This window comes from Erpetoichthys calabaricus, chromosome 3 (genome assembly GCF_900747795.2).
Source record: "Erpetoichthys calabaricus chromosome 3, fErpCal1.3, whole genome shotgun sequence".
NCBI classification, from domain to species: domain Eukaryota; kingdom Metazoa; phylum Chordata; class Cladistia; order Polypteriformes; family Polypteridae; genus Erpetoichthys; species Erpetoichthys calabaricus.
Window position 1 is genome coordinate 174,166,155 of NC_041396.2, and position 13,557 is coordinate 174,179,711.

Here is a 13,557-nt window from a genome sequence, read left to right on the forward strand (position 1 = left end):
AAAGTGAAACTCATTCCCGGTGGATGTTGGACTCCACCAGGGCAGCCCTTTGTCACCAGTTCTGCTCATAATTTTTATGGACAGAATTTCTAGGTGCAGCCAAGGAGTGGAAGTGATCCAATTTGCTGGCCTCAGGATCACATCTCTGCTTTTTGCAGATGATGTGGTCCTGCTGGCTTCATTGAGCTGTGACTTTAGACAAAAGTGTGATACGCCTGGGATGAGGATCGGCACCTCCATGTCCGAGGTCATGGTTCTCAGCAGGAATTGGCGGTGAGGCAATGAGGTACTGCCACAGCAGAAGAGTTTAAGTATCTTGGGATCTTGTTCATAAGTAAGGGAAGAAGAGAACAGGAGATAGACAGGCAGAGACAACAGTCATGCAGACATTGTACTAGTCAATGGTGAGGAGGGAGTGGAGGTGGTTAATATTCATTCCAAACCTCACCTATCGTCACGAGCTGTGGTTAAATTTTATTCTAAGCAAATTCCCAAAATACCTTCCCTTCAGCTTGGTGTGAAATGTTAAAACTTACTTTTTAGTAGGTCACTGTTAAAGCATAAAAATTGGTATCTGAAATTTGGCAGTGAAATAAATGTGCACAGTTGCCTGATGTATTTTCTTTATACATTGTATACAGCTATTCAAAGGCATAGTGCTGGTCAGGTTAGATTTGATTTGTTCATTACATCACACAGTAAAAATGCCTTACTAATCCTTATATTGTTAGTAGTAGAGTAATATGCTGTGTTAGGCATTTATGAATACAAAGAGAAGTGAAGCAAAAGGACACTTTGTATTGGATAGCTGAGTAGATTACAATTTGCAAGCTTTTGAGGCAGCTCAGGCAGAAACAATATACTGATATAAGCATGACAAAAATAATTACTGAGTAAATCCAAATATTCTAACACTCATGATCTTGAAATTGTTTTAGACTGGACAGTAGTTCAATTTTGCATGCATAATAACATAACCTCACACTCATACTGGACAAAGAAAAGTTAATAATATATCTGCAAGTTTTTGGACTGTAGTAGGAAACATCAGAAAAATGTAAGAACATAGAAACTCAATATAGATGCATAACAGCCGTCAAGCTGTCCAGTTCAGACAGGAAAAAATACAAATTACTTTAATATCATTAAAATTAATTGCACCAAATTACATTTCACCTATATGTAAATTGTTTAATCTAAACATGTGGAAAAGGAAATAATTTATTTATGCAGCTTACCATATCAACTTCAGAAATGCTGTCAATACTTTCTACTTGCACATCGACACCAACAGGAATTGCAGGACCTAAAATTAATCCATGAAATTTCAGAGCAGATCCAAGACAGTTTAATGAATTTACATAAACAGAAGTGTTGAAACATCTGCCATCAGTATATACTGCAAATGTTGACTTATTAAAATAAAATGTTTAGAAACAGTGTAAAACATTCTGCTGTTTTGCAAACTCCATAGATAGACTGATAGATATACACACACACCAGAATGACTAAAAAGGAAGAAAATGTAAAAGAAAGAAAAAGTCACAGCAAGGCATTATGTGGGAGTACTGTGTCACAGTGAGGCATCACACAGGCATACTGCCGTTGGTATAATGGAGCTCCAGTAGCGTTTCTTGACACACTTTGGCTGAAAAATTTGTTGTCTGAAAGTACTCAGTGTTAATGTGTCAGAGACTGGATGTGCAGCATTGCTCATAGTGGCACTCAGTTTTTTTTATAATTCTCTCCTTCAATACCACCTCCAGAGGGTCCAGAATGCATCCCATAACTGAGCCTACCCTTTTAATTAGCTGGTTGATTCGGTGGGCCTCTCTTCAAGTGATGCTATTGGTTCAGCACACACAAGAATAAAAAAATCACACTGGCCATCACAAAGTGCATATACATAAGGGAAATTTGTAAAGTTGAAAAGTATGCATAATTAAGAGAAGAGTAGAAAGTTGGGAAATTGAGAAGCCTATACCAAGAGGAGGGAGACATAAAACATAAGCTTGGAAAGGGAGAAATGAACTGATTCAAGTGCACTTGTTTTAATGTTCTTCTGTTGTTGTGTATTTGCAAAATCTAGCATTGTTATAATTATGTGTATTACGTCTTTTAAGAATAAGCTTAAGTTTATATTAAATAGTGTTTCAGGAGTTATGTTTTACTTTACTGATAAAAACTGCTGTATTTCGATGTTACCTAACAAACCCCAGAGTCTGTATGAGACAGTGTCAAGAACTGACTCAGGATGTGAAATTTGTGGTGGAGGTACCAACTGAAACAGAGGGATTGCTCTTAATTGAAGTATGGTACAAATGGAGCCAGCTTCCCTTATTGTCACAATGCTACAAATCTATGCTAAAGAAGAATGGCTCTAGCTTCCCAGGCTACCACAACATTTCTTTACTATGGTACAAGGCACTGCTTATTTTTAAGCTTTGCAGTTTGACTGATCAGCTCATATTCATAGATTGAGCTGAGAATGAAGCTGGCCTGAAGAAGGAACACTGTACCTGTTACTCTAGTTTGCAATTAGATGTTCATTTCCAGCAGATTCTGTGGCACAGATTAAAATGCAAAGGTCAGCAAATTACACAGTGTGGTGACATTAGCACCCTGTTTTGTAGAAGAGCACCTAACGTCACAGGCTAAAAGAATGTTTCTTTAACTCTGCAAATTGCACAAAGCAGTAAGGCAAAAACATAACAGTAATAATCTTGTTATACTTTACAGATAGGCTGGTCAGCATAACCTTAAAGGGTTGAGTCCAGGAAGGGGCTGACATGGTGCCAACCTGCAGCAGAATGTATTGATTACAAAAAGCAGAATAGTAAATTGAAGAAACAAAATAATTAAAGTGATATTATTAAGTACACATAATCCTCTATTACTTAACTCCACAACATATTTATTAAGCTTTGCACATAAAATACTAGGAGAGTCAGTACTAGTTACGTACAGGCAAGCTGCAATTTACGAGATGTAATTCTGCAATGCAATAATCTAACACTTGTTTTTATTCCAGCTTTTACTCATTAGTGCATCTGACTCTGGATATACAGTACTAATTCTATTTCAATGTAGTTCACTATATTTGAAGCAGGTTATTTGTAATTATTCTTCTTTTGCTCTCTTTTGTTAAGTAGTGATTCAATAGCTACAGACAATCTTCAAGAACCTTAAACATTTAAGAAAACCTGAAATAGTTAAATTCAACTTTGACCCTAGAGATATTAAATGATGTTTCAATTTAGTGAATTCATTTATGACAAAGGAGAGATATACATGGAAGTGGATTGGCTGTCTTAGTCTGAGTCAGAAAATGCAATTCTGATGAAAGATGGATACCAGAAAAATATATATTCTTGAAATACTTTTTAAATTCAGTCTTATTTAAAAACACATTTTCTATTGAAGTATCATATTAATAGTTAACATGTGGACACATGGCTTCTCCTCTCCTTTGGAAAAAGCACAAATTCAAACTTGGGCTCACTGCAAAGATACTACTGAGCATGCATCTGACCATGCATTTTAGATATTAGCTAATCCTGCTAATATGCAAAAAACAAATTATGTGTACTAAATTTATTTTAACAATATTCACTAAGAAATAACTAGCATGAACTGATTTAATACAACATACTGCCCCATCATGTTTCTTTTGTTGTCACTATTTACATATAATATTGGCTACTTTAAAACCTCAGAAGCCTAAGCTGAACTACACTAAATTATACTACATTTTTTCTGCAACATCAAGGTCATTTCACCTCTTCCAGATGTTTTCAAACAAATAGGTCACAACAGATCACGAATTCCAACAGCTGTTTGTCTTGCAGGTTTTGAATGCAGACTAAGCTTATCAGGCAAGATGCTTTAAATCCTTGAAGCAGCTGAAAAGGGGTCAGAAAGGCTGTTAATTGTAGACATCATATCACTTGGATTGTCAAGAAAATGTCCGTAAGCCTTTCTTTTTGTTTTCCCCTATGCATATTGTAGAATTGTTTACACTTTCCTCCTGAAAATGTATTAGATATTAGATGTTTGTCTGCAACTGACACTTTTTACTTGTCTTACTAATAAATCAGTTTAAATTTCAGAAACTAAAATATTAAAATGTTTAAAATAAAATAAGGCACATTGTCAGAAGTAGTTACGCTCCCTAAGCTTAGTGATTCAATACCTTAAGCTTCCATGACTTCATAGTAATGCATGTTCCACAATCTTTGAAGCCTTTCATTTGTTTCTCAATGTGTATGCATCTTTTGCAGAAGGAACTTCACAAGAACAAAAGTACTACTTTTTTTACAGATAGAAAATTCACAGGTTAAGTGAGGGTTTTCCACCAATAAGTAACCACTCAAGCTCTCACTCCTCTTAGTTTCTTGTTCTCACACAAAAATCTGGCTGTAAAGCCAGGGCCTCCAAGTGAGAAGCAAACAATTTTGCACCTGGGTCTAGTTTTGGGTAGACATGTTTTAGTTAGAGGTGATATTATGTGTCTGAGATATAAAAACACCTCTGACTACAGAGGTGACACATTTAACTGAGGGCATGATTTACAAAACTCTGATAAAGATGAAAAAAGAAAAGGAAGATCATTCGATTTCTATTTGATTTACCTTAAAGAGATATTACAATAATATGTGTGTTTTAGGAAGGTCTTGTGTCAGAAGGTTATTTCATCCACCAACTTCAAGTGTGCACATTCTTTGTCTATGAGAATCTGCACTTTAGGCTAAGCATCAAACACAACATCAGCACCTGTTTTTTTAGCTCCCCTGTGGCGAATGCCTGCTCTTGGAGGCTCTGGACCAAAACAAACGCAGTGAGGTGGTCTTCAGAATAGAGGAGGACAGAACACTATGAAATACAACTAGAAATTTAAAGGCAGGACCATGATAAAGAATTGGTACAAAACATGTCAGGTTGGGATTTACTTCAAGAACCTGAATACTTAAAGTAGCAAAAAGACTAAGAGAGAGACAGAGCATGTGCTGATAACACGTTGCTAAATCCACCACATAACGTACCACCTGGATTGGAACACAAGTGTAGTGGGTGACACCTTAGCACCACACTGGATCAATCTGAGTGCCAATCCTGCCACCAACCTCCAAGTTTTCCCTGTAAGCTGGAGGACCTGCTTGCAGGGCTGGATGCAGATTAATGTCATACCCAGAAAGAAGCAATTGCAGGTTAATGGCCTTGCTCAAGGGCCCAATGGAGTACGGTCACTTCTGGCATTTATGGGAATCAAACCGGCAACCTTCCAATTACCAGAACCACCACTCCACCCAGTTAAGAATAAATAATGTCATAAACCTTATGTTGAATAACTAAGAGGTAAGTTAGACTAATAAAATTTAGTTCCTAACACTCCTCTGTATAGACTTAGCTCATTAAAATCTTGCTCATGTGGAAGATATTTTGTAAGAAGGATGGACCATTATTTGTTCATATTTATATTTTGCAACATTTTCCATGAAATGTAACTAACACTGAAGAAAACATCAATAAGTAGGAAAGTCTGGGATGAACAGCCTGTTCAGCATAGAAGCCTAGTTTTCTCACAGGGTTCAAAGGTATACTGTACTTTCTAGTTAACTGACATTTCTAAATTACTACAGTGTGCTTCTGTAATACTGACCAACAAAACCAGGCTAAAGATGGCAGGGCAGAACCTTTCCATTATTGTAAGTATTATAAACCTTTTCTAAATGAAGCTGGACATACCAATGGAATTTTAAAATAGTAATTACTTTAATTATTAGTACTTATGATGAAAAAGGTTAACTCCATATTGTTGAAAAAGTTTTTTATAAAAACATATCCCAGTATTCATGAAAATAAATAAGCGACATCAATAAACGTTGCTTTTGCAAATTTCTCTTCAGATTAGCTTTACCTTTAAACAGAATACACTTAACTTGAAATTTAATCCCCGTACTTTGTGGGTTGGTATATATTCTAAAGCTCTAGATATGCAAAGTACCATTTTATCACAAGTTTCACTAATTTGTTTCTTTAATATGGAATGACAAGCAGGAAATTAAATATCATATTAAGACTTGGTGACATTTTCCAAAGTCTCTGTGACAAATTGTGCAATTTTTGAAATTTCTTATTTAAAGTGACATAATTTACTAGTTATGCTACAGTGTACCACTGTAAGAATTTGTCTTCATTTTACTGACTTTAACTATCAGTTTGCAGAGAATGTTAATTCTAAAGTAAAATGCTGTTGAAATTTAAACTAATCATTATTTTAAAAAGAAAGCAATTATTCACACACCTAAAAAATTGATTATATTTACAATGCCCCTGCCTTTAAATTCAGTGTCTCTATATCTACATGAAAACCAAATCTGACAAATAAACAAATTAATTTGAAAATCTATTTTTAAACATGTTTATATTGTACCCTTTAATGGATATCAAGGATTGATTCCTGTGCTGTGAGGACAGGCACCTACACCCTAGGACCCTAAATAAGATGGTTATACAACAGTTAGAAAATGGAACTATGTGGTGACATAATGGCACAATGGCCTCCGTCACAACTGTCAATATGGGTTAGGCAATGTGTGTATTTTTAACGTATTTCCCACTTTTTGTGGATTATGTTAGGGCATACTGGTTTCCTCTCACATCCAAACATGTGGCTCTGAGGATACCTCTAAATACACACTATATTAGTAAGATAAGAGTAAGTGTGAGTATATGAGAGTATGTAATGGTTGGCAGCCAGATTGATCAGACAGTATTGGATAATTGTGTGTTTACAAAAGCAATTGGTTTGTTTTGTTAACAGAGATACTGATAATTTACCAAAGGCTTGCAATAACACATTTCAAATCCATGATAAACAAACACATAAGAAATATAGTTGCTCAGAGATACAATTAATGTTGTTAAATGTCAATGCCAGAATAAACAAGATATTGTACTTTATACAGAAACACTCATGAACTATGGGAATGCATACAGATGCTTATGCATTATAAACTAAAGTCTCATCCAATATCATGCATATTTTATCTTCCTGCTTAGCCTAACACTTTCTACACCTACTTTGATTGTGACAATACAGTTCGTCCTAATCAAGTACTTGCAACACTGAATCATTCATTTTTCTTAATTCCTATGGATGATATAAGAAGAATTTTAATGACTCAACACCCATAAATAATCTGGTCAGGGTGGAATATTGGAATTTACAAATCAAGCAATCAGTTAGCTGGTATTTTCATAGAAATTCTGAATATATCACTGAATGAAGGTGTAGTCCTGGCCTACTTAACTAGACGTATTTTACTGTCAAAAAAACAAAAAACCCCCAAACCAAAATTGTGCTGTCTAAATATGCCAGGGGATAGGAGGTACTCAATTCACTCTGGTGATATCACCTTAATGTAATTTTGTTCCTGTTTTTGAAGTTTCACGTCTGACCATTTTGCATGGCCACGACCATATTGTTTGCAGTTGCTATGCTCATTAGAACGTTAGAACAACTGAGACAAAAACAGGCTGTTCAACAAGTTCATTCACCCTATTCACATAGATTGCCCAAAATATCATCAAGTTGACATCTGAAGTTTCCTTATAACCTACCCTATACCACACTACTTGTTAATTTATTCCATGTGTCTATGGGTCATTGCATGAAGACACGCTTTATAACATTTGTTATAATCTGCCCTTAACAAGTTTCTAAACTTGTCCTCATGTTCTTGTTGAAGAATGCATTTTAAAGTAATAGCTGGGGATCTACAGTACTAATTCCCATTATAATTTTAAACACTTCAATTGTGTCACCTCTTAATCTCAGTTTGTTTAAACTGAAAATGTTTAAATACTTTAATCTATCTTCAAAGCTCAAACCCCTCAGTCCTGGAATCAGTGTATTTGCTTTCCTCTGGATTTTCTGTTGTTTCTTTTTTGTAATATAAAGACCTAAACTATACAAAAAACTTAATGCATAATTTCAGAATTTCATGGGGAAAGTCACAAGGCTCAGACGTCATCTTATCCTGATGTCAGCCCACTGCTTCTGTATCTTTGTCTTAATCAGATCCAGCACAAACATACTTCACAGGAGAACGGTAAGGGGGAAATTCACAGTTAGTTTAAGTTCTTTGGCTCCAGTCTTCTTTAAGTGCTTAATTTCTGCTTAGCTTTTTGGTTTTAGTTTAATGGTTTTCTTTAGTCTTCTCTTTCATTTGCATTTCTAGCCCATCCTTTGACCATGTCCTTTATCTTTTTTTCCTAAAGGAGCTTTAATTCCCTGATACAGTTCTAAAAGAATTTAAAAATCTAACCTCCTTCCTCTTTTCTGCAAACTGCTAAGAAAGTGAAACTAGATTTTTCACATTATAACTATAAAAAGTGTACAAAGTCACTCTTAAAGCACAGAAGATCACTCGGCATGCTGAACCTAATCCGCCAATGGATGAGGACCATGATCTGTTTATTTTCGATAGGTTGTGGTAGTCAAGTGTTTCTGGAAACAGCATAATCAAAAACAACTATACATTGAAAGTGAAAGAACATATTCAGAGGAAGTTTCCAGAAGTGTGATGCTACTGTACATTTGGACATTCTGTTGCTTACCTCCAAATCCAGGCCTCATTGTGAAGTCATGATCATCTATTCTGAGGAGTTGTTCAGATTTTGTAAGTGGAGCTTTTGTTATATCAGGACTTCTTTTTAGGATGGGACTGAAGAAAGAAAAAAAATGATGTTATTGATGATTGTCAGTAGTAATGGTCTGTTTATTATATTAAATTTCATTGCCAATGTGCTCTACTCACAATTAATATCCAGTCTAAGAATACTAAAAACATGCATCATATTTGAATGACCAAAGTTAAAAGAGCTACTTTTGAAAAGCCAAATATGCAACATTTTATTCTAATATAGGGCAGTATTTTAATGCACATTGCATCAGACATGTTGAAACACAGCAGATAGAAAATCTGAAGTTTAGTCGAAAGGTTTAACCTAAAGGACAGACTATTTTCACCATTGAGCTAAATATGAAAGGCATTTAGTTAATCTATTATGTAAATGTCACAACACATATCATGGTAAAATAAGTTACATTGTACACTGTATTTCCATATAAGGAATAACCTGATGCTTGAACCAAAAACTTTAATTCTTTTTGCTTTTCCACTTGAGGAGTTAAGTTTACATGTGTACTTTAGCAGCTACTCAAATTCCTTTACTACCACTTCTAAACTTTTAATGTCATTCAGAGACTAACTGGACTAATTATGTTATCTATATGGTTATGCTTCTGTTCAGGAATGGGATCTATTGCCATTATTTCATCTCAGAACGAGAACAATTTGTTCAGTGCTTTTTTAATATTCATATTTTTTTCTTTCTTAACTGTCATCCATTTTTGAATCAGTTCTTTGTTAGGAAAACCAGAGTCCTAACAGCCTCAGATGCAAGGAAGGATCAAACCCCAAATTAGGTACCAGATCATTGTAAGGCACACGCACACACCCACATACATTTTTTGAGTTACCAGTTATCCCAACCCATATATCCTATATTCTATATAGACTGTGCTGTGTTAGGATGTAAAGTCAGGATTCTGAAGATGTATGACAACTATGCTAACCACTATGCCAAGCACCTCTGCCACCAATGGAAAGCAATGACATTCATAACATACACGCTATTTGTTTCTTCTGACCACTTATTAGGTTATGGAGAAAACTGAAATATAATAACTTAGAACATCTGTATTTTCACAGCCTTTGCTTACATATTAAAAGGCAAGCAAAAGCATAAAAGTAAATCTCTTTTGGGAACAAATTACCATTTGTTTTGGTGAGAAGGGTGAGAAGGTGGCATAATGGAATAAGATAGCCATAACACCAAGGATGATAAACTATAAAATCACATACTATTTACTCAACTGCCTGTGGCAGGATAACAGAGAGTTTCTGGCCAGTAGCTTCACCTTAGTAAAGAATAGGTAACAATATAGCATTTGTACTGTACCTACCATTCATTAGCAACTATCAACTCATAAACACAAATAAGTGTGAATTATCTGTTCATTCAATTCTATTATAGTAAGCACGGCAAGCCTGTAACCTGTAAGGAATCTTAATGAAAGTAAAAAATGTATTTTTTCTTTACAACACCATATTATGTTTGATGATGCCAGTCTGTTGCCCATCCGTAGATTTGTCTTTGATTTTCCATCAAAGCTAACTTACATGTCACACCTAAACACCAACATTTCCTTCTTTTTTATTTTATTTCAGAAAGAATTATTCTGCACATACTGCACTGATGTTAACTTTTCTGTGCAGCTGTTATTGTTAAACTGTTGCTGCTTTATTTTTCACATCTGTTTATTTCGGCCTTTACAGGATTTTTTAAAAATGTATTTAAATTATGTTGTATGATACTACATTTTTTCTTTAAACTGCATTTTGAATGCTTTGTAAAACATCTTGTGTTCTCTTTGAAAGATGCCATACAAAAACTTAATTTATTGGTGTTCTTTTGACACATTTACCTAAATGACTTAATTGGTCATAGAATTAAAATCTGAATATTTTACCTGCCCAGTTTATGTGCTGCTGCTTCGTCATCTTTTTGCGTTTCTCTTCTTGGCCTGCGTAGCCTATAATAAACATAACAATTACAAGGATGATTAGAATAAAGACCCAGCTTCATGTTATACTCTGTTGTAGTTTTAGTTACCCTGTTAGCTTTCATGTAATTCAAATTTGGTTACTCAATGATTAACTATCAATTTAAACCATAGATTAACATCAATATGAGCAAAACTGACAGGTCAAATGCATTGTACCTAAGATACTTCCAAATAACCTCCATATCAACAGTGATCATTATTTACTGTATTAGCAGAAGAGCACTCCAGCTCAAAGTCTCACTAACAATTAATTGACAATTGTATTAATGTAAACTAATACACAGGAATCCTGTTATGGTTTAATGTGAATAAAGTCCATGGTCGACCAAATTGAGACGTGGAAAACTAGTCATTAAAAAGAATATCTAACATAAGACTAACTAACAAGAATAGCAGAGCCTTTGAGATTGTGCAGTGCATCCAGGCAACTCACTAACAAAATGCAAAGACTCTAAATTTGTGGTGTGATGCTGTAACAAGAAAGTGAATATCTTTCTTGAACTAAAGAATTAGTCCAAAAAACACATAAAGCTATGTTCTTTGAAAATATCTCTTTAAAAACATTCACAACAAATGAAAAAATGTATCTAAGAAAAAAAGTCCAAATCTCACCAAATCTTAACAAAGGGTTTACATTGTGAATTATGTAGGGCATATATGAGAAAATGATGATTAATTAATCATTTATGTTAGACTAAATTTGTAAATCGAGTCTAACATTAGAGAAACACTAGGGGGCTCTGCCCCCTGCTCGCTTCGCTCGCCAACCCCTGGTGTTGGGAATGACAAAGAGCGTGATGTATGAATGAGATATAGAATAGTGTGACGGTGTAGATGATGCAAATAGAAAGCAAACAATAAAGTGTGTGGCACAGTGTAAAGGTTTATTTGAAAATTTCTTTGTACACGCCGTTTAAGTGTAAAAGGTAATTCCAGCTCAGAACTTGTAAGGTCATTTAAGATGGTTATTGTTGTGATCAGAGTCAAGTTTGTCAGAGCTTAGAAAGAGTTGTGTCTCTCCAGGAAGTAATGGAATGACTTGGGTATTTATGTTTTCCACATTAATATTTTTTGGACATAATATAGTGCGTTGTGTTAAAAGGGGCATTTGGTCTAATGAGATTGCTGTTCCAAATCTCTCTGTAACTAAGTCGTCGCAGATAAAGGCTTGAGGAATTGTAATAATATGTGGCTGAAGTCCATCTGTATTGGTGAGTGTACCATCTCTCAGTTGTAATAAGCAATTGTTATGATCTGGTTCTGGACATCGTATCTTTTTTACTAACTGTATCTTTTGAAAGCAATGCCAATTGTCTGTGTATTTTAAGGTGCACTGAACAATAGCTGAGTGCATGGCATCTGGAAGAATAGCTAATCACTGTCTAAAATCTCCTCCTCATAAAAGTACCTTTCCTCCAAATCGAATATTATTATTCATAAACGTTTGTAGAAGTTTATGAATGGTGTTGAGTAAGTGACTTCATGCCATTGAACATTCATCAATAAACAACATTTTTTCAAGACGGATGTCACGTGCAGTGCCACCGTTAATGTTCATAGTGGATACCGATTTGTAGGATCTAATGTAGTTGATAAAGATTTCACTTTCAGGTACATTGTCAGTTATAAGCTTCTGTAGATATTCAGTATATGAATGTAAAGAAGGCAGTCTAATTTGACCCTTTTGACAACAACGTGTAAATGTATAACTTGTATTGCCAGTTGTTTCTTCAGGGAAGTGAACTGAATGACAATGATTGCAAATGACATTCATAAATCCGAATGAATTTTCCTGGTGTATGTTTTGCTTGTGCCGTTTGAGAGGCGCGTTGTTGCATGTGTAGTATTTGGGACGTGTTGTTTTGGAGCTGTAATCGATTTGCCTGTGCTGTGTGAGAAGCCCGTTGTAGCCTTCGCTGCCATTAACGTATGTCTGAGACGGGAGGTGTTTCGTTTTGAATCCGTGCCTGTTGCGATGCAGCACTTTGATTGATAGTTTGCGTCATGTGGATCTAGGATGTAGATTTGTGCATATTTGCGTTGTTGATTTGTTTCAGGGTGCACTGTTCCAATGCGATGCAGTATTTGTGCACATATGCGAAAGCAGTATGGGCCATTGCCTTTTGGTGGCCTGATATTTACTCCGGCAGATGCAAAAGCAAATGAACTATTGTAGGATCTAATGCAGTTCATAAAGTTTTTACTTTTAGGTACATCGTTAGTTAGAAGCTTTAGTTGAGCTTTGCGTTTTTGGAGTCGAGACATTTTTTCTTTTAGAAATATGGATAAGTAATAAGGAGTATTGCACTCACTGTTAATATGGAGCCTTTTCTGCGGTTGAACGGTTAATAGTGCCTTATTGTAATGAGATCCACCTATGCTGCATAGCCGTCTATTTTGTTGTTTCTTTCGTGTTCGTGTGTTTGTTCCTGTTATCCTTTCCTTTTCGTTTTGTACCTGTGACCGTGTATTCATGACTTGTTTCTTTCTCAGCATGCGAAATATGGATAAGTAATAAGGAGGATCGCAGTCACTGTTAATATGTTTCCTTTTCTGCAGTTGAACGGTTAATAGTGCTTTATTGTAAGGAGATCCACCAATGCTGACACCTATGCTGTCTAGTGTGAAGGTGTTGATGTTCACTTTAGAATATGTGGCTTTGGGTGTCACTTCTTATGGATGTGTGTGTGTTTGGGGGGGGGGGTTGAGGATTGTTGTCGCGCGAGCGTCTTCTTTCTTTTTGTGTTCCTGTGTCTTGTTGAATCCCCCTCTTTGTGTGTGTCCCGTCCCTTGCTTGTAGGGTCTGTGGGGTGGTTTTGTGTTCTTTTTTTTGTGTTCCATGGGCTTGTTGAATCCCCCTC

General features: G+C 35.5%; 1 protein-coding gene across 1 annotated transcript in view; it reads right to left on the reverse strand.

Moving 5' to 3' along the window:
* The window catches only part of LOC114648482 (gamma-aminobutyric acid receptor subunit rho-1-like), a 111,310-nt gene that overhangs the window by 33,297 nt on the left and 64,456 nt on the right, over positions 1-13,557 (reverse strand). The window contains 3 exon segments of the mRNA XM_051924811.1: positions 1,239-1,306; positions 8,623-8,729; positions 10,601-10,663. Of these exon segments, the coding sequence (XP_051780771.1) occupies positions 1,239-1,306; positions 8,623-8,729; positions 10,601-10,663 (238 nt within the window).